General features: G+C 42.3%; 1 protein-coding gene across 3 annotated transcripts in view; it reads left to right on the forward strand.

The window, feature by feature from the left end:
• Positions 1-27,698, forward strand: part of THSD4 (thrombospondin type 1 domain containing 4) — a 1,080,479-nt gene that overhangs the window by 166,624 nt on the left and 886,157 nt on the right. For all 3 annotated transcript variants that reach the window (XM_033919867.1, XM_033919866.1, XM_033919868.1), the window contains exon 5: positions 12,745-13,172. In XM_033919867.1, the coding sequence (XP_033775758.1) occupies positions 12,745-13,172 (428 nt within the window). The remainder of the gene's footprint in view (positions 1-12,744; positions 13,173-27,698) is intronic.

Here is a 27,698-nt window from a genome sequence, read left to right on the forward strand (position 1 = left end):
TGCCTTCTCTTGCTCCTTCTTCCCCTCTCCTGTTCTCTTCTCTGCTTTTCTCTCCTTCTGCTTTTCCTGGAGTAGCCTAGTAGTGGGCAGTGAAGTTACTTGTTCCTCTGTATGTTCCAAACAAAAGTCAGGAAAACACTTTACACACTAACCCCAAAATTCTACAGAATGATAAAGAAAAACCAAACACATAATTACCTTCTTATCATTATTAAAGACCAGGGAACAAGCAGGGTAGTATGATCCATCATATCTTCAGAAGAACTTCTAATATAGCTTATATATCCAAAATGTCTATCGCTGGTTGTGCAACCTCTTCCTTGTTCCTCTTAATATAAAACTGTTTTATATAGCTTTTTTGTTTATATTTTGTTTGCCATTTTAACTGTACCCTTGTTACATTTATTTCTTTCCTATTCTGTATACAATGGAGTTTCTTAACTTTATTATAGTGTTTCATAGAATTTTTAATCCATTTTGATATCCAGTGAGGAAAGGTGTGCTATTAAACTCTAACTATTACTAGAACTCTCCTTCTTAAAGTGAAGACAGTATGGTCCTGATTCTGAAAAGTGCCGTCCCGATTTTAAGCAGCTATAGGCATCCTACAGCTGTCTAATCAATCGGGATGCACGTTTTTTAAAAAAATGCTCCCCAGGCAGGCCACCTATATTGAAGGCGCCTCCAGGAGCCTAGGGAGGGCCCGCAAGATGCCTAAGCTCGCCTAAGAGCCTTAGGCGAACCTAGGCGGCCCTACGTGTCTCCCTAGTAGAGGAAGAGACGCTTAAAATATAGGCCAGCAAAATGCTGGTCTACATTGTAAGTAGTCGCGGCCGCTATACTTATCGCGGCAAGAGATCTCCCTGCTGCAATAAGTATAGCGGTCGTGGCCGCCTATCCCATCACCGGCAGGAGGTTGCCAAACTCCTCCTGCCGGAACCCCGGACCCCCCCTCCCCCCAAACTCGTAATCGCCGGCAGGAGGATGCCCAACTCCTCCTGCTGGAAAGCCGGACCCCCCTCTGGACCCCCCATGCTAACGACCCCCCCCAACTAACTAATGTTGGTCGGCTGGACGGGTCTTGCTGCCGTCCAGCCGATAGACCCGCCTCGTGGAAATGAGATGGGCCCGTCCCTTCCCGGCCCATCCCCGCTAAATCTAAGGCCTGATTGGCCCAGGCTCTAGAAACCTGGACCAATCAGGCCTTAGGCATAGCGGATCCGCCCATCCCCACTAATCCTAAGGCCTGATTGGCCCAGGGGCAGGCCCGTCTCATTTCCACGAGGCGGGCCTGTCGGCTGGACAGCAGGAAGACCCGTCCAGCCGACCAACATTTAAAGGTTAGTTGGGGGGGGGGGTCGTTAGCATGGGGGGTCCGGCTTTCCGGCAGGAGGAGTTGAGCATCCTCCTGTCGGCGATTGGACAGGCGGCTGCTATACATATCCCTTGCTGCGATAAATGTAGTGGCCGTGTCTAATCTAACCCGATTCTCTAACCGGCGTCTGTAACATGGACTCCGGTTACAGAATCGGGGTTTAGTGTAGGCCCGATTCTATATAGGACACCTCTCCCGGGCGTCCTATACAGAATCAGGGCCTATGTGTTTTAAACAGGTGGCATGGGCTTAACTGATTGTAGCTCTGGTGCTTCGCAACTGATCGCAGGCAAGGGAGAAGAGCTTTTTTTTTTTTTTGCAGGGGGCAAGATAGGAGAGAAGGGTAAAGTGCTATACCTCCTGAATTACTCTTCTAAGCAGGTGCTAGGCACAGTTTCTCCCCCTTATTTGCATACTATTGTGCTGAGCATTGCCTGATAAATTTAAATCGCTCCAAACTGTATTTATTAACATGTTGTAGGGTGCATCCTGCTCTGAATGTCTCAGTTTGCTTTCAAGTACCTCCAGCTTATGGTGAATACCAACACGGTCACCAACCAGCCTTGATTGTACACCATGACTATCTTCAAACTTCTTTTCTAACAAGTTCAACTACCCTTCATATCAAGCCATTTTCTTCTCAACACAGGTCACTAGAGCTTGGAAGAGTTCACAGATTTCTCTAACATTTCCGCAAAACTTATTTTCAAGAATAGTGATATCATTTGGGCCAAGGTCATTTACAACAGGGTTGTCCAACGTCAGTCCTCGAAGGCCACAATCCAGTTGAGTTTTCAGGATTTCCACAATGAGTTTGCATGAGATCTATTTGCACACACTGCTTCCATTGTATGCAAATAGATCTCATGCATATTCATTTGGGAAATCCTGAAAATTCAACCTGGCGAGCGCTGATGTTAGACACATCTGATTTAGAAAGTCTAGCATTAAGGCAATCTTGCATGCAGCACTGCTATGTGTAGAGCCAGTAAATTTAAATCATGACCAGTTTACTTGGTTGCTACAAAATAGTGATATGCTATGCAATCACTAGTCAATACAAGTTAAGAACATAAGAATAGCCATACTGGATCAGACCAATGGTCCATCTAGCCCAGTATCCTGTTTCCAACAGTGGCCAATCCAGGTCTCAAGTACTTGCCAGAAATCCAAATAGTAGCAACATTCCAGAATTCCAGAGTATCAAGATTCTGGAATCCCAAGGACAGGATTCCATGCTACCAAACCCTGCACAAGCAGTGACTTCCGCCTTGCCTATCCCAGTAGAATAATGGGTAATGAAGCTGTTGGGTGCCAGTGCTATAAACAGTGCCAATGATGGCCTGAACCTCATCCTACAAAACTGCTCTGAATGAGCAGATTTGTAAATCAGAACTGGAATGTTTCGTTAGCTTATAGAAAGATATCTTAAATTTATTTATTTTTCTTGTTTATATTTCTAAAGAATAAAGAGATCTATTTATTAACTTGTGGTAAGGTTCTGTGGTAGCTGCAAAACCTTTCTGTTAACTATGAGGGCATTCCCAGCAGTTTCACATTACGTTAGCAAAGAGAATTTTTTTTTAACTTGTATGGGCTTGCAGGAATCAAACCTGTGGCCTTACAATCAAGTAACTGGAGACTCACAGCTGAATCACAGAGGCTGATTAGCTGCAGCTGGAGTTTCAGGAAACATGGGCATGAGTGGTAGAAGGAGAAGCCTATTCCAGGAGGAGTCCATTGGACCAGCAAGTGACAGTATATAAGGAAGTCCAGCCAGACACACTCTAGGTCAGTGGTGTCCAACCTGCGGCCCAAGGGCCACATACGGCCCCGTGAAGTATTTTGTGCGGCCCCGGTCGAGGGCGATGCAGTGTTTTCCTCTGCTGCCCCTGGGTGTTTACCATCTTGCCGACTCCCTCCTCTGTCTTGTTGCAGCGTTTGCGCTTTTGTGCGTCCCCAGAAACATTTTTTTCGGCCAATGCGGCCCAGGGAAGCCAAAAGGTTGGACATCCCTGCTCTAGGTGATTGCCTTCTGTGGTTCCTGTTCTGTGACTGTTTTCTGCTCCACCTTTGTTTCCTGATCCTGCCTGGATTTGCTTTGTTTGTCTCTCCCCTGGACCTAGCCTCTCCATTCATGCTCTTACACAGGATAGGCCCCTCAATAACAGTAACTGTGCCATGTTTTCTGCCATGTTAACAGTTAATGCCCAACAACCATTTCCATGTTAACTGTAAAGTAGAATCCTTACCTATTCCCCTCCCATTTCATATGATGGATGTATAATTTAGCATCTGCTAAGGGGCTGCATTAACTGTTAGTTGTTCATTCTGTAATTAATGTGTACTAATGTAGTTTAGTAAACAGGGGTCAATGTGCACTATAAGGGGAGTGTGTTATTTTTATCACACACAAAAAAAAATCACAGAGAAATCTGAAATAAAAAAGATCATTGGAAGTTATAAAGAATGTCAACAGTCATGGAAATTTATATGAAGTCCTATAGCAACTGAACTAGAATTTCATTGCCGTCAACCAGGATGAACAGACAGCTTGTAAGAATGTACTGTATGTGAAAATACCAGCCTTATTAAAATGAACGTATTCCATGAAGGATTTTCTTTTTATGTTCAGGTTGGCTAATAGTTACTGCTGATATGTTAGTTAATAATAATTGAGGCTAAAGCTTATTATTTTGACTAAAACATACAATGGTGATTGGAGCTGTACTGTATATCCACTGAAGCCTCATTTGCATCCAGTGTAAGCTAATATGCATCTGGTCATACTGTAATCTTACTATATCAGGATCAAGTTAATCTGTATGCTTAACTCTGGATCTTGGAAAGCATGCTAAGTTTAGACTCAACGTTCTTCATATAGTAGAAGAATTAGCCTTGCTGAAGTTCTGAAATCCAAGGAAAAGTTAAAAAAAAAAGAAATCTGCACAGAAGGTGAAAGGCAAAGACTGGGAGGTAAGGCAGAGCAGATCTATGGTTTCACTTAAGGTTAAATAAAAATGTATAGTAAATCCAATCAAAAATTAATACAAGTCTCTCCCCTCCCCAAGATCTTAAAAACATTTCAGTCTATATAAATCAGTATGAGTATTTTTACCAGTGGTGGAAAAAGTCTTCAGAGCAAAGCTACCAGCCAGCTTTTAGTTAGTAGATTAAAAATATGCCATCATTAGTCAGAAAAACTCTACTGTTTTTCATAAATTTTTCAGGGGAACAAACTTGCAAAACCCAAAACAGTATGGGATTCAAAATAATAATAATAATAATAAAAGTCTATAAACCCGTCTAAATCGGTATTGGACGATCAAAAAGACAGATCTTCCATATACCGATAATTGTAATTATATATCGAACAGGGTTTTAGACATATCTAAAACCAACTTAGGCCTTTTCCCTGCCTCTATGCGCCTAGAGCGAAAAGGGGTATTTTTTGGAGGAGTGGATAAGGCGGGATGTGGGCCGACTTAGACTTAGTCGTCCGGCAGTCATAATCGAAAGTTTGACAGGTTGCCTGGTTGGAACTTATACATTTTGACTTAGACCAAGTCAAAACAGGTATAAGTTCCGGACTGGGCTGTTGAGTTGATCACGGCTGCCGCGATCAGCTCAGCGGCCCAGGCAACCCATCCTGCCACCCCCAAAACAATTGTGGCATAGGGATGCCCAGTATCTCCTTCCGCAATCCCCCGAACCCCTTTCCCAATGTTCCCCTTGGCAGGATGGAGGCCTAATCCCTCCTGCTGACATCCCCCCCCTAAAAGTTCACCACACCCCCCTCAAAAGCTTGCTCCCACCCTGACCCTCCCCCCCACACAAGCACAAAAATGCTTTATGCAACCAAATGAACTGATTAAATTGTGATGAATATATATCTGTATAGGGTCCTTTTATTAGGCTGTGGCAAAATGTGGCTTTAAAGTGCCCTTTTTTGGGTCTTTTCCATGCATAGAACCAGTGCGTGTCATAATTTTTAGGCTCACCTATTTAGGCCAAGGAAAACCAGGCCTAAATACCTGCATCTAAATTGTGTGCAGATTGGATATTTTCTATAACAGTGTGCATAAATTTTTGGAATTCCCACAATCCACCCATGCTCCTCCACTGGCTATGCCCCCTTTTCAGATTCACACACCGGAAATGAGACACACCACTGTATAGAATGTGCCTACCAAATTGGGCATGTATAGGCTTGCCAAATTTTACAATTGTAAAATCCAGACACCCTAGACCCGCCCCCCCCCCCCAGTCCCGCCCTAGCTCTGCCCCCTACTGCCTGCTTTGGTTGGGCAGGAGGCAATCCGCACATGCGCGGATTGCCTCCTGCCCAACGTGATAGAAAACTCGGACAAAGTGCTGGGTTTTGAAAAGTTGTCCGGACCCACGGACATGTCACCAAAAGGAGGACATGTCCAGGGAAATCTGGACGTCTGGTAACCCTAGACATGTAACTTCTACTTGAAGCAATTAGCGTCAATTAATAGGCATTAATTAACACTTTTCAATGCAGATAAGGCTTGTTAAGTAATTAATTTGTGCATGCAAACTGGCTGTACACACCGATTTACATGCAAAACGGAAGGCGCCATATATAGAATTTGGGGATTAGAGGTTGAAAGGAAGGAAAAATCTAGGAAAAGAGAGAGTAGGGTATGAATTGAATTCAGGTGCAGAGAAGTACAGGACTTAGTTCTTCAGCATGTTGAAGCTGTTGAAATGAGGACTCATCCAGGAAGACACAGCGGCGGGGCAGAAAAAGAAACCATAGATAGATACATTAGTGTGTCAGCAAAGAGATAGCAAAAGCAGCCCAAAAAGAAGTTAAATACACCAAAGTTTTTTTACACATCGGAAAGTTGAACAAAAATGCAGATTGGGTTACAAAGAAAATTGAATATAATAAGCTAATATCTATTGAGATATCTTTTAAAAATAGACTGTTAACAGAATTACAGACATTTTAGGATTTCAGAGCAATGTTATAAGAACTACACTTAATATTAATACACTTAATATTAATACAGATGTTTTCAGTTACTTCTTCATGATATTTAATAAAGGAAATACTATTAGTCATGTGGCTGGTGATAAAAGAGAGGAACCACCTCATAGGGAATGAATATTTAACATAGTTAGACTCTACCTAATATATATAAACTCAATAATGTGTTCATTTGGGTTTGCACATTGTTAAAATATGTTTGTGATATATTCCACAAATTCTTCCCTTATTTACTTTATAGTTTCTTGTTTAGTAATGCAAATAATTTCAGATGAGAGAGGAAAATTGTTCCCTTTTTTTACTATCAGGGTGTTCAGTCCAAACCAGTGTATGGAATGGGAACTGACTAAAAGATAGAAAAAAAAGAGCAGAGTTAAATGGGCATTATTCTCAATAGGGGAACTTGAATAGTGGAGTGCCACAAGGTCTGTACTAAGACCAGTGCTTTTTAATTCTTAAGTCGGATTTGTATGTAACTCTGAACTTCTGGATTTTAAGATTCTTGCTGCTTAACTCTGCTCCCAGCTGACAAAAGGGCCAAGTGTCCCTACCAGTGTTCCCTCTAAGGCACAGAATGCACAACCAGTGGCGTACCAAGGGCGGGGTGGGGGGGAGGGGGACAGACCTCCCCGGGATTATGCCCTAGAGGGGTGCACAGCTGGCCGGGTCCGGAACCTCCTGGGACGTGCACTTCAGTGCGGCTGCCGGTTCACCCCCGCGGACAAGAAAAAGGCTAAGAATCCGGTGAGAGCAGCGAAAGCGTCCTTTAAGGAACACCCTCCCGATCTGGCTCTATCCAACCCCCTTCGTGACGCCACTGGACAGCATTCTCAGCCATTGGTCAACCCAGGCAAGGTGGTGTCTGGTGGCTGTCTGATGGCATCACGAAGGGGCGGGATAGAGCCAGATCGGGAGGGTGTTCCTTAAAGGACGCTTTCACAGCTCCCGCCAGCTTCTTAGCCTTTTTTGAACCATAGCAGTAGTGTACCAAGGGTGTGTGTGGGGGGGAGGGGGTCCAAAAAATGATTGGTCGGGGGGGGGGGTAAGAATGATGGGCCCTGGGTGTCACATACCCTAGGTACGCCACTGTGCACAACCACACACTGTTCTTAATGTGGCCATCTATTGTTCCTGAACCTGCTGCAGGAGAAGTATAGGAATCTATGCCACTGGAAATACTGCTCAGCGAAATCAAATGAAGCTGCAACTGCCTTTCTAAGTACGAGTTGTACTTAAGCTGGGTGTCTGTAACTCGGGACTGCCTGTATAAGGAAATGGGAATGATGAATGAGGTGATCAGATTTGCAGATGACACAAAACTATCCAAAGTTGTTAAATCACACCCAGACTGGAGAGAGTGGAAGACTGGGCATCCAAATGGCTGATGAAATTTTGTATGAACAAATACAAAGGGCTCCTTTTACTAAATCGCGTTAGGGCATTAACACACTAATAGCACGTGCTAAATTGCCCCGCGCGCTATATACTAACGCTGAGCTGGCGTTAGTTCTAGCTGCGTAGTGCGGGTTTAGCATGTGCTAAAATGCTGCGTGCGCTAAAAATGGTAATGCAGCTTAGTAAAAGGAGCCCAAAGTGGTGCCCATAGGAAAGAATAACTCAGATATAGTTAGTTGATGCTGAGTTTCATATCAGGAGTTACCACCCAGTGAAAAGATCTAGGTGTTTATTGTAGACAATATATACTGTAGTCTGCTCAGTGTGTGGGGGCAGCTTAAAAAGCAAATAGAATGTTAAGGATTATTAGGAAAGGAATAAAATATAAGAAATGTCATAATACCTCTAAATCACTCTATGGTGTGACTACACTTTGAATATTGTGGGCAAATCTGATTGCAAAGAACAGCGATCAAAATGATTAAGGGTCTATGCTTCCTCTAAACCAGGGGTCTCAAAGTCCCTCCTTGAGGGCCGCAGTCCAGTCAGGTTTTCAGGATTTCCCCAATGAATATGCAGGAGATCTATGTGCATGCACTGCTTTCAATGCATATTCACTGGGGAAATCCTGAAAACCCGACTGGATTGCGGCCCTCAAGGAGGGACTTTGAGATCCCTTCTCTAAACTGAGCACATGAGCAATCACTCATATATTCTAAGAATGTCGCTCACAAAAATACTTGCAAATCTGGAAAATTTTTGATTTTTAGAACTTGTTGGTCACTCAGAACTTTTAGAATGTGTCGCTCACTTGAGAAAAATTTTCACGCCTCCGGCCAATCTTTAGAGGGAGCATTGGCAAGGTCTCAGAGATGGCTGAAGGAAGATATGATAAAGGTCTCCAAAATCCTGAATAGAGTGGAATGGAAATGCAAATCATTTATTTTTACTTTTTCAAAAAGTACAGACATTAGGAGACATCCTATGAAGTTACATAATAAAAAAATTTAAAACAAATAGGAGAAAATCTTTTTTTCATTCAACGCATAGTTGAGCTGTGGAAATCTTTGAAGCTGGGTTTTGTTTTTGTTTTTTTTTTTAAAAAGAGGGATTGGACAAATTCCTGGAAGAGATTTCCATAAACTGTTATTTAAAAAGCCACTGCTTATCTGTGAGAGTAGATAACATGGAATCTTGTTTCTTTTTCGTGATTTACTATGCACTTGTGAACTTGATTAGCCACTGCTGGGAACAGGATCCTTGGCTAGATGAAGCTATGATCTGACCCACTATGGAAGTTCTGATGTTCATATGTTCAGTAATGACAGCTGCATATTGATTGCAATTAATTAAACATTTTGGGAAAAAAAACTTCTATAAATTTATTCTAGTTAATTAGCAGATTCCTTTTCAATGTGCATACTGGAGTCAATAAATATGTGCCAACTAAGATGCATAAATCCAAAAGATATTTGACTTGTAGTTGTGAGTCCTGGAAAGACATTGGCTTTCCGTGGAAGTCAGTAGGTAATTTGCTGAGTTTGCACTAGATACTAACCGAATGCCCTTAGAAATGATAAACCTTATTGATCTGCTTTCTGTATGTAAACATTTGAAGTAAAGGATTATGTTTAGAAACAGCAGTTAAAGACTATGGGCTCCTTTTACTAAGGTGCGCTAGTGGTTTTAGTGCGCGCTAAACGCGAACTCCTCCATAGAGCTTGTGTTAGTATTTTTCATTTAGCACGTGGTTTGCGCGCGCTAAAAACACTAGTGCACCTTAGTAAAAGGAGCCCTATATTCAATATCAGTCTTCTCACCCATGCCATCTACTATCCCATACTCTCCCCTAGAAATCCTATATACTTGAATTTAGATATTATTTGCCTTCACCACTTCCATTGGGATGCCATTCCACAAAGTCATCATCCTTTCCATGAAGTATTCCCTCAGGTTATTTCATCCTATGCCTCCTCATTCCAGAGCTTCCTTTCAGTTGAAAGAGACTTGGCATCTTTGCATTTTATGCCATGTAGTTATTTAAACGTCTCTATCATATGTGCCTTCTCCTGCCTTTCTTCTAAAGTAAATAACCAAAAAAACACTCTCAAAAGCTCAGGTCTACATATCCAATAATATCCAAAAAGGAGAAAAGACCTCAGTGTCCAATAGGGGCTCTAAAAAGCTACCCACATAGACAAGATGATTTCAAACATAATTTGAGACCAGCAGACACATCCTTGGTCAAAAACTCCCAAGTACGAGAGATATAGTGTATAAGTCTCTTTCAAAAAACACTCTCTTTCAAATTTAATTTTTTCAATAAAAGTCACTCTCACTTTCCAATATACTTTTTTTAGTTTTTTCAATTTTTCTCAATGAAAGTCACTTATCTGAACGTTGCTGTTTGAATGTAGTCCTGGGGTTAGAAAGCAGGAAAAACTGCTCCGTGGAGAATAAGCTGAAAGTTATTCAAGCATGATCATTAACACACTTCCACACAATCCTTGTGGAAGTGTGGATTGTGTGGAAGTGTGTTAATGACCACTTAATCTCACCAGATGCTACTTAGTACATATGTTTTATTGTCATGTCTATATTGTAATTTATGTAAACTGTCATCTCTGCTCTGTCTGGATTATTATGGATGTACTTTGTAACCCGTTCTGGGCTCCTTTGGGAGGACGGGCTAAAAATCGAATAAATAAATAAATACATATTGAGATCATTAAGTCTGTCCCCATGCGCTTTATGACAAAGACCACTGACCTGTGGATTTACTCCATCCTATTTATATCTTTTTGAAGGTACAGTCTCCAGAATTGTAAACAATATTCTAAATAAGGTCTCACAGAGTCTTATACAGAGGTATTATCACCTCCGTTTTCCTATTGACCATTCCTCTCTCTGTGCACCCAAGCAACCTTCTAGTTTTCACTGTTGCCTTTTTCTATTTGGCCACCTTAAGATCATCACATACTATCACACCCAAGTCAGACTCCTCTTTCATGCACAAAATTTTTTTTCTCCCTAAACTGTACTGTTCCCTTGGGATTTTGCAGCCCAAATGTATGACCCTGAACTTTTTAGCATTAAATCTTAGCTGCCAAATTCCCAACCATTCTTCAATCTTTGCTGAGTCCTTACTCATGTACTCCACACTATCAGGAGTTTCTATCCTATTGTAGGTTTTAGTATCATCCATAAAGAGGAAAATCTTACCAGACAGCCCTTCCATGATATTGCTTGCAAAAATGTTAAAAAAGAACCAGCTCATGAACAAAACCTTGTGGCACACCACTGTTAATATCCATTTAGCATTGTCCACTGTCACCTTCCACCCAACCAGTTCCTGATCCAGTCAATCACTTCAGGGCACTTGGTTTATTTATAAATCATATGTGGGGAACTGTGTCGGAGGTTTTCCTAAAATCTTAACACACCATTTCTAGTGCTCTAATTCTCTGGTTATCTAATCAAATTAATAAGATTTGTCTGACAAGACCTGCCTCTAGTGAAACCATTTTGCCCCAAGTCCTGTAATCCATTGGATTCCAGAAAACTTTGTTTTAAGGTCATATTCATTAATTTACATACTACAGAAGGCAGACTTACTGGTCTGTAATTCTCCCACTTTTGTGGAAAAGGATCACCTCTGCCCTTCTCTCCTTTCTTCCAGGACTAATCTCAATTTAAGAATTATTGAAAAGGTCAGCCAGTGGAGCTGCCAGAATTCCCTAACTTCGTTCAGCACCCTCTGACCTATGCCATCTGGAACCATTGCTTTGCCCACCTTTAGTTTAGCTAGCACCTCACGAACACAGTCCACTGATAACCAATCAGTGTCTACCACACCTCCATTCCTATTTGTGTTTGCCTTCATATCCTGGGAGCTTTAAAGTTCACCCTACCTTGCCTATGAGAGAATAAAACGGAATAAAATGCTATGTTAACATGAACACAAAATAGCATTTACCAAATGGTTAGTACATTAATTGCAGTTAACTTCATATTCCCCCACTTTTTACAAAACTGCAATAGTGTTTTTAGCACAAGTTGGCACGCTGAATGCTCTGTGCTGTTCCCGACGCTCATAGGAGCTCTGTAAGTGCCAGGAGCCGGTTAGAGCATTCCGCATGCCGGCTTGTGCTAAAAACAGCTATTGTGGTTTTGTAAAAGGGGGAGGGGTAGAAAAATAAACAAGCAAATAAATATAAATACGAATGAAAGAACTGAAATGTGTCATCAAGTCTTCAGTCATAAACAGTCGTTACTGGAATACAGACATGAATTTGTACTAATAGATACATGCAAAGCATGAGGAGGGTCTTGGAGTTATCTAAGTGTAATTTTGTTGTCTTAAACTTAGGTATATTGCTAGGAATTTTATACAGTTTAACCTGAATTAGAAGCTGAGATGATCAGTGCTAAGCTAATATACTAGCTTAGCTTGCATTTTCATGCCTGACTTTGGGTGTGAGCACTTACACCTGCTCATACTCAACTATTGGCAGTTAGGCACATAAATGACAGAATTCTAGAACTCTGCGCTTAAATCCTGGGAACTCCCATGAATCGCCTATGCCTCTCCCATGGCCACAGCCCCTTTAGAGTTGCATGCTATAAAAATTAGGCACCCATGTTATAGAATAGGGTGTAGGACAGATCTGTGCTAATCCTAATGATTGCTGATTAAGTGCTTGTTAATTCCAATTATTTATCACCAATTACTGTAAGCTCATTATTTTGTGCGTAGATCTTTAATCTGTGCACTAAACTGAGCAACTAACTTTGATCAACCTATAGAGAATTCTCAAAAATTCTCCAGATAACTTTTTTTTTATTGGAGAAAGTTGTGATATAGTTTTTCTTTTAAAAAGCATAATTATAAATGGCTCTGAGAAGAAACCTATATAATTTTCAGATAACCTAATCTGTTTTACTGTGTTCCCAGGTTCCTCAGAGGATAGAGCAACAAAATGATGCTCCTGAAGACAACTTGGGAACCCCAGGCATGTGGGGCAGCTGGGGACCTTGGTCAGCATGCTCAAGAAGCTGTAATGGTGGTGTGATGGAACAAACCCGTCCCTGTCTTCCCCGCTACTTTCAGGAAATAAATTACCCCAGACCGGGGCAACAGCTCCCTGGATCTGACAGAACCCTCGCCTATCAGCAACCCTACCACCGTGGGGACTTATTAAACTCTTATCCTGGACATATTACTTCAGCCATTCAGACATCAGTGTCACTGCACAGCCAGCATGAACAGCCAAGGCAAAACCTTCAAGCTTCATTCTCAGGAAACCAAAACAGCCACCCTGGTAGAGGAATATTAAGAGGCAATCGGCAGTCGCAGGGGCAAAACGCAAAGTCGGAAAGAAGGTATGGGAGCAGTGTATGCATTTTATTCCACTACCTGATGATGTTTCTTTTACAGAATGTTTATTCATACTGGATTAGAAACTCTTCATACCATGTTTCCCCGTAAATAAGAACTACCCTGAAAATAAGCCCTAGCAGGATTTTCGGGGTAGGTCTTAATATAAGCCCTAGTCCCGGGATTCGCCGGCAGTTTCCCTTCCCTCCCTCCCATCCCTTGTGCAGCAGAACGCTTGAGCGAGCACCCCCAAGCACTCGCCCCCACCGCACAGCCGAACTCGATCCTTCCCTCCCTCCTACCCGAACCCCGCCGAACCCCATGAGCGAGCCCTACATACGGTACCTCCCTAAGCAGCATCAGGCCGGCAGCACACTAAACAGGCTGCTTCAGCCTTGTCCGCCCGTGAATTCACTCTGCCGTGTTACTGAGTGAATTCATGGGCGGACAAGGCTGAAACAGCCTGTTTAGAGTGCTTAGGGAGGTATGTAGGGCTTGCTTGCAGTCGGTGGGATTCGGATGGGAGGGAGGGAAGGATGGTGGTTCGGCCACGCGGCGGGGCTGGATGCTTTCTCAAGGGTTCTGTTGCACAAGGGATGGGAAGGAAAGGAAACTGGGCAAGGGTCCTGCTGCACGAGGGATTGGAGGGGAAGAAAGATGCTGCACATGTAGGGGAGAGAAAGGAAAGAGGAAGAATTGGGGTGAAGGAGAGGAATGGAGAGATGATTATGTACATACCCCAAAAATAAGACCTAATGCATTTTTTGGGCCTAAAATTAATATAAGACACTGTCTTATTTTCGGGGAAACACAGTAGATATGAAATCCTTTGTAAGAATACTTTTGACTTATAATATCTCGATGTTTCATTGACAGGCCAATTTCAGTAACAACTTATGCGCTAGGAATAGCATGACACAGTGTATATTTTCTTATGAATTAGGTGACTTGCAATTAAAAAGATTGGCAATTTATGGTGCCATTTTACTAAACCACGTGGTAACTGTTAATGTGATCACATTAATGCAATTTTGCAGTTACTGTGCAGTATACACATTAACTCCTTTTGTGTCAGGGGGCATGGCATGGATGCAGACTGATCATGGAATGCAGGACCGATTACCACCTCCTAAATAGCCCAAATAGGAGGAAATAAGGGGCTGATTCTATAGACCGTGCCAAACAGTGTCTAGTGCAGGGCTGCCCAAGTCCGGTCCTCGAGATATACTGGTAGGCCAGGTTTTCTGGATATCTACAATGAATATGCATGAGAGAGATTTGTCTGCACTGCCTTCTTGGTATGCAAATCTCTCTCATGCATGTTCATTGTGGATATCCAGAAAACCTGGCCTGCCAGTAGATCTTGAGGAATGGACTTGGGCAGCCCTGGTCTAGTTTGTAGGCGTCAGTTGATATAATTGTCAATTAACCACGTGGCACCACACTTAGTGGCGTCTAAGCAGGCTTAGGCGTCGCTAGGCTTCCTAGTGGTAGGCTTATGAAGAGGTTTTGATAATTATGGTTGATGAAGTATTGATGTATGTTTTGTATGAATGATACGTCGGTATTGTTTTTATTATGTATTGCTGTAATCCACTTTGAATAAAAGCGGAATATAAGTTATAAACTATTAGGCCAGGGTTTTCCTGGTCTAATTTATCAGTGCCTAATACAGACACCTAGAGATGTCTAAGTCAACCATGCCTATTCTCCGTCCCTAACCATGTCTAAACTTTTCAAGAAGTTGTCATTAGGTGCTGGTAGATGCCTAGACGTAGGTGTCGCTAGGTGCTGCACGGTATTCCATGTGAAACTTAAATTAATTGCTTTTTTAAATTGTTTTTTTAATGGTGTAGTCAATTACAATGCCAATTAAAGCAATTAAAAACAATTAAGTTTCACATGGAATTCAGTCCCCGATTAGGGTGCCTACCTAACCGAGGTACCATTTTTAGAATTTCCTCCTAAGTGCTTTTGAATTAAGTGGCAGCAGGTACCACACATTAAAACAAATGTTATTAAGTGACCTGCAGTTGAAAGTAGTGGGCACTCCCCCAATAAGTGCCATGTTAAATTTGAAACTACCGTATGGTAAAATTCTTCGTTAAGCTGTGGTAACTGGGATTTTATCACAGTTTAGTAAAAGGGCCCTTACATGTTTTTGGAGATGTTTGGCTAGCTTAACTCCTTCAAAAGACTTAGGGGATCTTTTACTAAAGTGCACTGAGTTTTTGCACTTAACACACTTTAACAGCAGAAATCATTGCATGTTTGGTGCAAAGGATGTGTATCAATGGAAGCAGCAGACAGAAGCAGGACGTTGAGCTACCCAGTTTTCTGCACCATCTGCCATATGTACGACTACCTCCGCTCTGGAAGGCGGTCTTATGTATGCATTCGATGCGAGGAAAAGGAGAGCTTGAAGAAACAAGTCAGACTCCTGGAAGGCAGAATATTGGAACTAGAAGCTGGGGCTCTTCTCTCTGGAAAAAAGGAGGCTCAGGGGAGATATGATAGAGACCTTCAAGATCATGAGGGGCATAGAGAGGGTGGATAGGGACAGATTCTTCAGACTGAAGGGGACAACAAGTACGAGGGGGCATTCCGAGAAATTGAAGGGAGATAGGTTCAAAACAAATGCAAGGAAGTTTTTTTTCACCCAAAGGGTCGTGGACACTTGGAATGCGCTACCGGAGGAAGTGATCAGGCAGAGTACGGTACAGGGATTCAAACAGGGATTGGACGGATTCCTGAGGGATAAAGGGATCGTGGGATACTGAGGGAGGAGCTGGGATGTAACACAAGTATAGAAAGCTAACCAGGTAATAAGTATAGAAACCCAACCAGGTCGTGCATGTGCAAGACCGGAGGGTTAGGACTTCGATGGGAAGATAGGACTTCAATGAGAAACCAAGGTGGCAAGGGAGCCCCTTCTGGTGATTCAGACAGGTCGTGACCTGTTTGGGCCGCCGCGGGAGCGGACTGCCGGGCAGGATGGACCTATGGTCTGACCTGGCGGAGGCACTGCTTATGTTCTTATGTTCTTAAGCACTTCGAGCAGTGGAGGAGGAGGACAGAGAGGCAGAGAATTTCATGACAGAGGAAACCATTGAGGAAGAAGTCCGGGAGTTACAGAAGTTCATCGAGGAGGCATACAGGGAGGCTGTGGAAAATCACCAGCGACAGTGGAACTGCCAAGATGCACCTACAGGGAGTGAGGACCACCTGGAGGACAACCACAAGGAAGAAATGGGTGACACAGCGAGATCTGGAAACAGCGGAGGGATCCCACACGAAGATGAGTCCGGTACAAACCAATGCTAGAATGAGGGAAGATGGAAGTGCACAGAGGACAGAGACCTACGGCTGGAGAGATGGTCATATACCAGGGACATGGACCTGTGGCTAGAGAGGCAAGAGAAGATAGAGAGGACAGCGATTGTCATGGAGGACTCCATCATCAGATAAGCTGACAGCCACATAGCATGAGGATGACAGGATCGGCTCGTGACATGCCTACCAGGAGCCAAGGTAAAAGACAGTGAGCTGCATCGACAGAATCATCAACAGCATGGAAGAGGAAGATACGGTGGTGGTGATCCATGTGGGGACAAACAACGTGAGCAAAAGGAACTGCAGCAGGGAAGGACTGAAGGACCAGTTCAGGATGCTAGGAAAGAAGCTGAAGACCAGAACACAGAGGGTAGCGTTCTTGGAGATCCTGCCGGTACCCAGGGCCGATGAGAAGAGGCAGATGGATCTGCAAGCAGTCAACGCGTGGATGAGGCGGTGGTGTGAGGAAGAAGGATTCCACTTCATGCGCAACTGGACAACATTCTGGGGGAAGAGCAAGCTATTCAGGAAGGATGGACTCCAACTCAGCGGAGATGGAACGAGGCTACTTGCAAGCAACATCAAGAGAGAAATTGAGAAGTTTTTAAACTAGGAAGAAGGGGAAAGCCAACAGTCGATGGTTCATGAACCGATATACTCAGAGGATACCGTGTAGGAAGATAGCGGGGAAGACTCACCGGATCATAGGCAAGATAGAAATCCTGACGGATCAAAAAGGACACAAGAGGGAAGAAATTTCAAGAAACTAACAGGCCGCAAACTCAAGTGTATGCACACAAATGCAAGAAGTCTAAGAAATAAGATGGGGAATTGAAAGCTATGGCACAAAAAGATGACCTTGACATCATCGGCGCCACGGAAACATGGTGGAATGAGGAAAACACCTGGGACACTGTGTTACCGGGATACAAGCTATACCGCAGAGACAGAGTAGGTCAAAAAGGTGGAGGTATTGCCCTATACATCAAAGAAGGTATTGAGTCTACCGGAGAGAACACGCCGGAAAAGAAAAATAAGGTAAAGTCTCTAAGGGCCAAAATTCCAGGAACAAAAGGAACGGAAACGAAGATCGGCATCTACTACCGACCCCCAGGGCAGTCTGAAGAAATTGATGGAGAGATGACAGACGAGATTAAACACAACTGCAATGGGAAGCAACGCAGTTATAATGGGTGACTTCAATTATCCAGGGATAGACTGGAACCTAGGCACCTCCGGCTGTGGTAGGGAGACCAAGTTCCTGGATGCTGTAGGCGAATGCTTCCTGGAACAACTTGTCAAGGAAAATACAAGAGGAAAGGCAATTCTGGACTTAATTCTAAATGGACTATGAGGACCGGTGCAAGGTATAGAAGGGACCTGGGAAGCAGTGACCACAATATTATTCACTTTGACCCGGACATAGGGGCAAAACATTGATCCAGAACGTCGGCTACGGCACTAAATTTCCGAAAAGAGAATTACGAAGGGATGAGACTCATGGTGGGGAAGAAGATTAAGTAGAGGATAAGCACTGTAAAAATGCTAGAGCAGGCATGGTCCCTTTTTAAGGGACTGAGGCACAAAACCTATATATACCACGTATCACCAAAGGATCCAAAAGGAAAAAGAACAAGGAACCGGCGTGGCTCACTGTAGCTGTGAAGGAAGCGATCAGAGACAAGAAGACTTCGTTTAAGGAATGGAAAAGGTCAAAAATGAACAAAAACTGGAAAAAAGCACAAACAACATCAAAGCAGGTGCCACAAGGCGGTAAGAAGGGCCAAAAGAGTCTATGAGGAAAAAATAGCCAAGGAGGCGAAAAACTTCAAGCTGTTCTTTCGATATATTAAGGGGAAACGACCTGCGAAGGAAGCGGTGGGGCCGTTGGATGACCATGGAATAATGGGAGTGCTAAAGGAGGACAAAGCCATCGCCGACAAACTGAACACATTTTTTGCGTCTGTATTTACCGAAGAGGATATAAACAATATAGCGGAGGAAATGAGGAAGGGAAACTGACAGGGTTGACGGTCAGTCTAGAAGATATATGCAGACAGATTGATAGGCTTAAAAATGATAAATCCCTGGGACCGGATGGCATCCATCCAAGAGTAATCAAGGAATTAAAAGGGGCTATAGCTGAACTGCTTCAACTAATAGCCAATCTGTCAATCAAATCGGGAAGGATTTCTGAAGACTGAAAAGTGGCGAATGTCATGCCGATTTTCAAGAAAGGTTTGAGGGGAGACCGGGAAATTACAGACCGGTGAGTCTGACCTTGGTACCAGGAAAGATGGTAGAGGCGCTGATAAAGGACCGCATCATTGATCACCTTGATGGACACAATCTGATGAGGACCAGCCAGCACGGCTTCAGCAAGGGAAGATCTTGCTTGATGAACTTGCTGCACTTCTTTGAGGGAGTAAACAGGCAGATAGACAAGGGCAACCCGGTCGATATTGTATATCTGGATTTTTAGAAGGCGTTTGACAAAGTCCCGCATGAACGAGTGCTTTGAAAAATTGCGAGCCATGGAATCAAGGGTGAAATACTCATGTGGATTAAAAAGTGATTGGCGGATAGGAAACAGAGAGTGGGTTTAAATGAACAATACTCAGACTGGAAAAGCGTCACGAGTGGAGTGCTGCAGGGTTCGGTGGTTGGACCCATGCTCTTCAACATATTTATAAATGACTTGGAAATTGTATGATGAGCGAAGTGATTAAATTTGCGGACAATACGAAGTTATTCAGAGTAGTGAAGACACAGAAGGATTGCGAAGACCTGCAATGTGACATACACACGCTCGAGAAATTACCAAACACTCACATGGTTAATATGCACAGGTGCCAAAAATAATGTGGGACACTTTAGCACATCATGCGTTAGGCCATTTTTTCCTGCTTTAGGCATGTATTAGTATCTAAAACAGCTTACTAAAAAGGGCCCCAAATTAGGAGGTCAGCATTTTTTGAACATTATAAATGTATAGAAAAAATTGGACTGATGATTAGACTCGAGAAGCAAATGTACTCAGAAAAGGTTTTGCTTTATATATGATGGTCTTTAAATTTTTTTCTAAATAATTGGGTTTAGAGATTTGAGAGGGATTTTTTCTGGTTATTGCTTTTTGATATTTCTTAACTTTTTTGGCTGGATATTTTATAAAGGCAACATAAAATAAGCATCTAGAACTGTTCCCAGTAGCTCATACCTATGCACTGACATTAAATAATAAGAACATAAGAATTGCCATTCTGGGATAGACCAAAGGTCCAACAAGCTCAGTATCCTGTTTCCAACAGTGGCCAACCCAGATCTGAAGTACCTAGCAAGATCCCAAGGAGAAAAACAGATTTTAAGCCGTTTATCTTATGAATAAGCAGTGGATTTCCCCAAGCCATCTCAATAATGGCCTATAGACTTCTCTTTTAGGAAATTATCCAAACCTTTTTTAAACCCTGTTAAGCTAACTGATTTTACCACATTCTCTGACAATGAATTCCAGAGTTTAATTACATGTTGTGTGACAAAATCTACTGCCCAGTAGCTTCATCACATGCCTCCTAGTCCAAGTATTTATGGAAAGCGTATACAAGCGATTCACAACTAGCTTTCCACTCTATTCAGTATTTTATACACCTCCATCATATCAGCCCTGAGCTTTCTCTTTTCCAAACTAAAGAACCCTAGCCACTTTAGCTTTTCCTCATAGGGAAGTCGTCCCATCCCTTTTATCATTTTCCTCACACTTTTCTGTACCTTTTCTAATTCCGCTAAATCTATTTTGAGATACGGTGATCAGAATTACACACAATATTTAAGGTGTGGCCATACCATAGAGCGATACAAGCGTATTATAAAATTTTCATCTTTGTTTTCCATTCCTTTTCTGATAATTCCTAACATTCTATTTGCTTTCTTAGCCACCACTGCACATTTTGCTGAGGGTTTCAACATATCCTCAACGATGACACCTAGATCCTTTTCCTGGACAGTGATTCCTAACACAGACCCCCCAGCATCACGTAGCTATAGTTTGGGTTCGTCTTTCCTAAATGCATCACTTTGCACTTGCTCACATTAAACGTCATCTGCCATTTTGATGCCCAGTCTCCCAGTCTTGCAATTTTTCACAATCCTTTTGTGACTTAACTTTGGTGAAGATAGATGTCATTCGGAAAGGAATTCTAGAAAATAAATAAGAGGAAGCGTTATGTGAAACCCTATTTACAAAGTGCAAAGGGACATTCAGAAGGAAAAAAATGAATATTTTAAAACAGTTATAAAGTTATTAGGGTACAGGTCTGTCCTCCCTCTCAATAAAAACATCTCTAGCGATCCGAGCAGTCTAAGATATTGACTGACTTTGCAGGTGCAATGCAGCTGATTACCCTTGGACAAATGTCAGCTGATTGCTGTTAGGTGATGAAAGAAGCTTGGATGGCTAACAGCTATCCCTTAGTTCCTCAAACAATGGATCTGTTCACAAAGAAGTAGCTCAGAGAGCCTGCAGAATGACTTTTCCATGTGCCCCTTACAGCTGTCCCTCACGCAACTGTTATAGCAACATTGGTTCAGCTCTTTGGTTCCTATGCAGAATCCCATTTCAGTACCATAGCTGCTATGAATGAATGTACTTTTAGTGGGTTTTTAAAAAATTCTTTTAAATGGAATCTTGGTATCTTCTTCAATTTGTTTGAATATTTGAAATGATGTGCACTGACTTTGGTGTTATGTATACATCTTGTGCGCCTTCAGGAGACACTGCACAAAATTAATTTACACTCTTAAAGGTAAATTTTTAGCATCCACACAATCTTATAACTAGTCTGTGTAAAGTCATATTATAAGCTAGTATTTTATAAAGACTTCTGCATCTTTATAAAATACTAGCAGCAGCAGTAGAAAGTAAGCAGCAGAAAGTGCTACATACCTCATTGCTGAATATCACTATGGTCACCTTTGAAATACTCTGCTTGGGAAGCTATACCATTATAGCTTTAACTGTCTTTTAATAGGTGAATTGCTTGTTCTTCATGTTTCCTTGCATCCGTGGCATTGCTAAACAGAATGGCTTTTTGCAAACTCCCTCTTGCTTTTCATTCTGTATTATTATCATATTAGCTACTACTTTAAAAGTAAAATAGGGACTGATATTCGGTTGGATGAGATCAGATATTTAAAAATGTGTCTGGCAAATACGGTAAGTGTTTGCTCGATTTAATAAGTCTTATTCATTCATACATCAAAGAAAAAGAATGATAAAGTTAAGGAGGAGATAAAGAACTACAACTCTTAATACAGAATGACATCTGTTTTGACCTCTTATATGAGGACTATAAAAAATTTTGGGAAGTTTCCAAAGGACTTTAAATGACAAAAATTGAAAAGTTCAAGAAAGATGAACAAGATTATAGTTATGGGAATGTTTTTTCATGGCAGAATTCTCTAAGAAAAAAACTTTATACTATATAATAGAAATAAAAAAACCAAATCATAAAGAACAATCAAGCCAGAATCATAATGGTTCTAACTTTGGGGTCCTTTTTCTAAGCTGTGGTGTTTACACTTACCACAACTTAAAATAGATTACCACAGGATGCGTTTGGTCATCCTTCGGTAAGTTGTTTTTTTTTGTTTTTGTTTTTAATCCTTTATTGATTTTCAATTCAAGTACAAAGTGCAATAAATTTTACATACAATTAATATCATGAACAGCACTACATTTGATCAAAGAATAATACAAAATTTATTTCCTCCCTCCCTCCCACCCTAGCTGGATGTGTGTGCAAATCAAATAGGAAATAAAGGCATTATACAACTAGTCAGAGTTAACAAAATTTATTAATGGACCCCATGTTATTTTAAATAGTTTATTATGATGCAATATTTCTGAATTCATTTTTTCATATCTATAACATAGACATAAGGTTTCCCACCAAAAGGAAAAATTAAGCCTGTCCCAGTTTTTCCAATTTTTGGTAATCATTTGCATGGTAATCCCTGTCATAATGATCCCTGCTTTTATCGTAGGACAATGGAATTGATGTTTCCAGTATCATATTAATTTGTCCCCATATTGCTTTCCAGAAATTAAGTATCAAGGGAAAATAAAACAACAAATGATCCAGTGTCCCTACTTCAAGATGACAGTGCCAGCATCTATTAGACTTTGAACTATCCAACTTTTGCAAACGAACTAGGGTTAAAAAAACTCTATGTAACAAAAAGAACCAGGTTTGTCTCATAGATGCTGATGCTGTACATTTCATTCTCAAAGTCCAAATCCGTGGCCATTGAGTAGCAGAAATCTGCTGCTTTAACTCAATGCTCCAAATGTCTTTTAGGCTTGTTTTAGTTTTTTTATTCAAATAATCAGATATTAATTTATACTACTTGGTGGCCTAATGCCCTAGCAAATCTGTCTGGAAACATAGGCCCAGTAGGCTATACTGATTTGTCAAGTTGCACCAATCAGGGAACCCTTTCTGAATGGCCTGTTTCAATAGCAACCATAAGCTTGAGTCTTTGATATGTCAAATGATTGTTGCAGTTGTAATAAATTTAGCATTTTCCCATTTGAGATCACATCATCTAAAGTAAGTATGCCTGCATGCAGCCAATGTTTCCAGAGGATTTTAGACGTGCCGATTTGTATCTTGGAGTTTAACCATAGAGATTGACTTTCAGTAAGTTTCTAATTGGCGCATGCTGCTTATGCGGAGGAGGTGCGTCTGAGGTGCTAATAAGTTAGCGTGCCCACTTTACTGTGCACTAGTGCTGCCCGATTCAGGAAAAAAAATTTTGATTCGATTCAGCCTATTGAATTGGTTTTTCGATTCGATTCAATTTTCCTGCCCAATTGGGTGTTTTTTTCAAACATCATGGTGGGTTTATTTTAAAGCCTCTTCACCCCCTTTGCCTTCTCCTAACCAAACTGGCGCTGTGGTGTAAACAAAATAAACAAACAAAAAAGACTTTTCCTCTCTCTGTTAAATTCTAGCTCACGTTTGCGGTCTAACACCAGCTCTAGCAGGAAGCACGTTTCAAATCTGACATATTGTAATCACAAAATGGAAAATAAAATTAGTTTTTCTACCTTTTGTTGTCTGATCATTATTCAAATCTTGTTGGTCCCAGGCTCTGGTTGTCTTCTGATAACTTGCTTGCCAGGGTCTCCTTCTTTCTTCTTTCTCCATGCTAACCATCCATCTGCCATCTCAGTCCTCCCCTTCTGTTTCCTTTCCCTCCCCCAGAGGTCTGGCATCTATTTTTTTTCATTTCCATCCACAGATCCACCTTTTCTTAACTACCTTTTCATCCAGCATCTCTCCCTCCTTCCCCACCACCCCAGAGTCCACCATCTCTCCCTTTCTTTTCCCAACTACCCTCCTATCCAGTATCTCTATCCCCCCTCCACACCATCCATTGTGTCCAACTTCTCTCCCTTTCTGTTCCTTCCCTCCCTAAATCCCATTGTCCATCATCTCTCTCCTTCTCCTCTATTTTAGACCCATTATTTCTTCCCCCCCAAAGTCCGGCATATGCACGTCTCTTTGAAATCCCCCCTTTCCTCCCTCCCTCCATGTACTTCTACACCAGGGCCCCCCTCCCCTGAAGGTCTGTCCCCCCCGAAGGTCTGCACCCCACCCCTGAATTCTTGTCCCCCCCTTGAAGGCCTATGCCCCCTTTGAAGGTCTGTCCCCCCCTGAAGGCCAGCCTGTCCCACCTGAAGGCCTATGCCACCATCCTTGGCTTGTCCCCCTTTGAAGGCCTGTCCCCCCTCCTTGAAGGCCTGTCCCCCCTCCTTGAATGCTTGTCCCACACTTAAAGGCTTGTCCCCCCCTGAAGGCCTGCCTGTCCCCCCTGAAGGCCTATGCCACCATCCCTGGCTTGTCCCCCCTTAAAGGCCTGTCCCCTCCTTAAAGGTCTGCACCCCCCCTTGAAGCTCTGCACCCCCCCTTGAAGGCCTGCACCCCCCATTGAAGACCTGCACCTCCCCAAAGGCCTTTACCCCCGAAGGCCTGTCCCACCCCGAAGGACTGCGCACCCCTCCCCCCCGGGAAGGCCTCTGTGTTCCCCCTGGCCTCCCTGCACCATTTATCTTATAAGTGAAGCCTGCAGAGCAGATCGCGGTACTAGTGTCTTTGCAAACTGATTTGAGCTGTTTCCTCTGCTGCGGTCCCGCCCCTCCTCTGACATCAGAGGCAGGATCGCAGCGGAGGAAACAGCCTTGAAGCAGTTTGCAAAGACGCTAGTACCGCGATCTGCTCTGCAGGCTTCACCTATAAGCCGGACGCTAGGATGGGAAATCGGATGCCAGGGGGGGAACCGGACGCCGGGGGGGGAGGGGGAGAAGCCCACAGCAGCACTTCCCGACTGACCCTCCCTCCTTGCCCTCTAAAGCAGGTGCGGCAGTGGCCGGCCAGCAAGAGCAGAGCTGCCGCTCCTGCTTTAGGGGGCGAGGGGGGAGTGTCCAAATTGGGAAGCTGATTTTTTGGTGTTTTAAATCGATTCACCTGAAGCGAATCGGTGAACTGATTCGAATCGTGAATCGGGCAGCATTACTGTGCACTAACTGAGAAGTGGAGAACCACCATGGGAGCTCTTACCACCTACAAAATAGATGTCAGTAAGTGCTCCTGGGGTAATTTTTTTTATGGCTGCACACTAAAGGCCATTAATTGAAAAAAAAATTAGAAAATTGGCCATTTTACTACTGTGGTGAAAAATATCCTTAGCGTGCGGGTAAAATCTGCAAAAGGGTGCATTAAGGTCACTTGCTACCACAGCATAGTAAAAGGACCCCTTTGAAAGTTATACTTCTGAATTGGCCTCTGAAAATTTACTGGGCTGAGTGTGTAACTTTATACTCAAAGTTTAATTCAAGATTAAGAGAGTTTGTTTTAGGTATGTTTTTATGTGTTTAAAGTAGTTTGTCTTTAGTGGAAAATTATGTGGCATAGAAAATTTTGAAATTAAATAAATAAATAACGCTTTTTCTTCCTTCTGCCAGATCTCTTTAACTTGAATGTGTCTGTATTTTTCCATATTCTTGCTCTATGGCTTTTTAATGGCATGATATTCCTGTCCTTCAGACAGATTGATAATCTATTGAAATTGCATAGAAGTATTAAAATCTTCTTGTTCCTTTGATTGATATGAGGAAGATTTTGTGGGCTTAGGATTTATGATGTATTTTGGCATGTGTTGTTTTATGTATTAGTTAGATTTATCTGTTTGCTCATGTTACTGGTTTATTATATTGTGTATATACTATGGGACTCATAATCAAAACTTAAGCACATCTAAAAACCCGCCCAAGACAGGGTCATCCAAGTGCCGATAATCTGGGCATCTGATTTTCTGGGCATGTCAAGGGACTGTGCCCAGAGCTAAAAGGGGTATATCTACAAGAGTGGTTAGAGTGGGATGTGGGTAGGATGTGGGCTGACCTAGACTTAGTCATCCTGCAGGGATAATCAAATGTTTCTTGAGCTTTCCTGAATGAAACTTATATGTTGTGAGTTAGACGATGTAAAAGCAGGCATAAGTGTCAAAAAGGTATCCAAAATGACCAGATAACCACAGCAGAGACAACGTAAAGACCCCCCCCCCACACACACACACACACCCTCTCCCATGAATACTAACCCCCTCATACTGACACAAGTATCAGATTAAAAATGAACATTCTTGTCTCTGGAACATCAGTATCTGCTATAGGAAAGCCTAGTAGAGCTGCATACAGGTGTCTTAAGTAGCCTGGAGGTGGGCTAGTGAACCATAGAGAGGCGGACCCAGGCCCATAAGCCACTCTAACCAATACATTCATAGTGGAAAATGTGAGCCCCCAAAACCCTACTCTACTGCCATATACAGTAGGTGCCACCTGCAGCCATAAGGGCTATAAGGCTTGTCGACAGGTAGGTATAGTGTGTTTTGGGGGGCTCACCAATAAGGAAGTTCTGGTGAGATGTTTATGTGGCACCCTTTTTGTGAAGTTCACAGCAGTGCTCTGTAAGGTGCCCCACTGCTCTGTTGCCATGTCTGAGGGGCTGGTCTATCACAATTCTGGCCCCTCTCATGTCCAAATGGTCTTGTTTTGGGCGTTTGGGACTTGGATGAATTTTTGGTCGAAAATGTGGTATGAAGATAGATCAATGGCCTGGACGTCAAAAAAAATTCTAGATGCATTTTCCGAGAATGGACATTTTACCACTGCCAACTTTGGGTGTCTAGCGCCATATGTCAAAATCGGACTTAGGCGTTTCTTTTGATTATGCCCCTCTTATTGTTTTATGCTCATTTCATTTTTTTGTAACCTGATCTAGATGTTATCGGGAGAGAGGGAGCTAGAAATGTGAATTAAAAATAAACAAATAAATAACAGGTGCATAAATAGGGGTGACTTTAGGGTAGGAAAACTTTAGGAGCTTATCACAGGCTCATAAATCTAGATAAACAAATGGAAAGTCTAAAGTTATAATCATTTGGCACAAATTTGGCTCCTCAATGTGACACAAAGTGAGGAGCAGAACTTAGGAGTGCAGGCCTGTTTTTTTGAACATCAAATCATTTGTGAATCTGGTAAAGAACAGTTCCCCGTTGCCTAAAGGGAGAGAAACCCCTCCACAAATCAAACATTGTGCAGGAATGCATCAAGACCTGGTATTTTGTATAAATTCATTCCGTGCTCCATTTTGATGCCTCTTTCCATGCACACACTGAGATTCTCCCATCACTAGAACAGCTTTTTGTCCCCTTAGTAAAGCTGTGTAAGTATAAACACAGATAGGGTTTTGTTCAACAAGGTTATAGGGACAAAGGGTCCACTTCCATGTCTTCATGTTTAAAATAACAGATTTTACAAAGAAAAGTCTTTGCTTGGCTTCTCAAGAAAGTTCAGTTAGAATGTCACCCTTTTGTGCACTATGTTAAAAAGGTGGTCAAACTATGGAAGGTTTATTACTAACAGCTACTTAAATGACAGTTCCACGAGTAAGACTCTGTTAAATGGAATAAAATGGCACACTTTCTCTCTGTTTTTATCCACTATTCTTTTTTACATGTTACTACTCACCATTTTGCCAAATTTATATAAGCAGCATATATGATATCACACGGAAAAGAAGGTGGTAAATAGTTTGTAACAGATGTTTTTCCTCAGGAAAAAAAATACAGAGCAGAAA

This window comes from Geotrypetes seraphini, chromosome 14 (assembly GCF_902459505.1).
Source record: "Geotrypetes seraphini chromosome 14, aGeoSer1.1, whole genome shotgun sequence".
Lineage (NCBI taxonomy): Eukaryota > Metazoa > Chordata > Amphibia > Gymnophiona > Dermophiidae > Geotrypetes > Geotrypetes seraphini.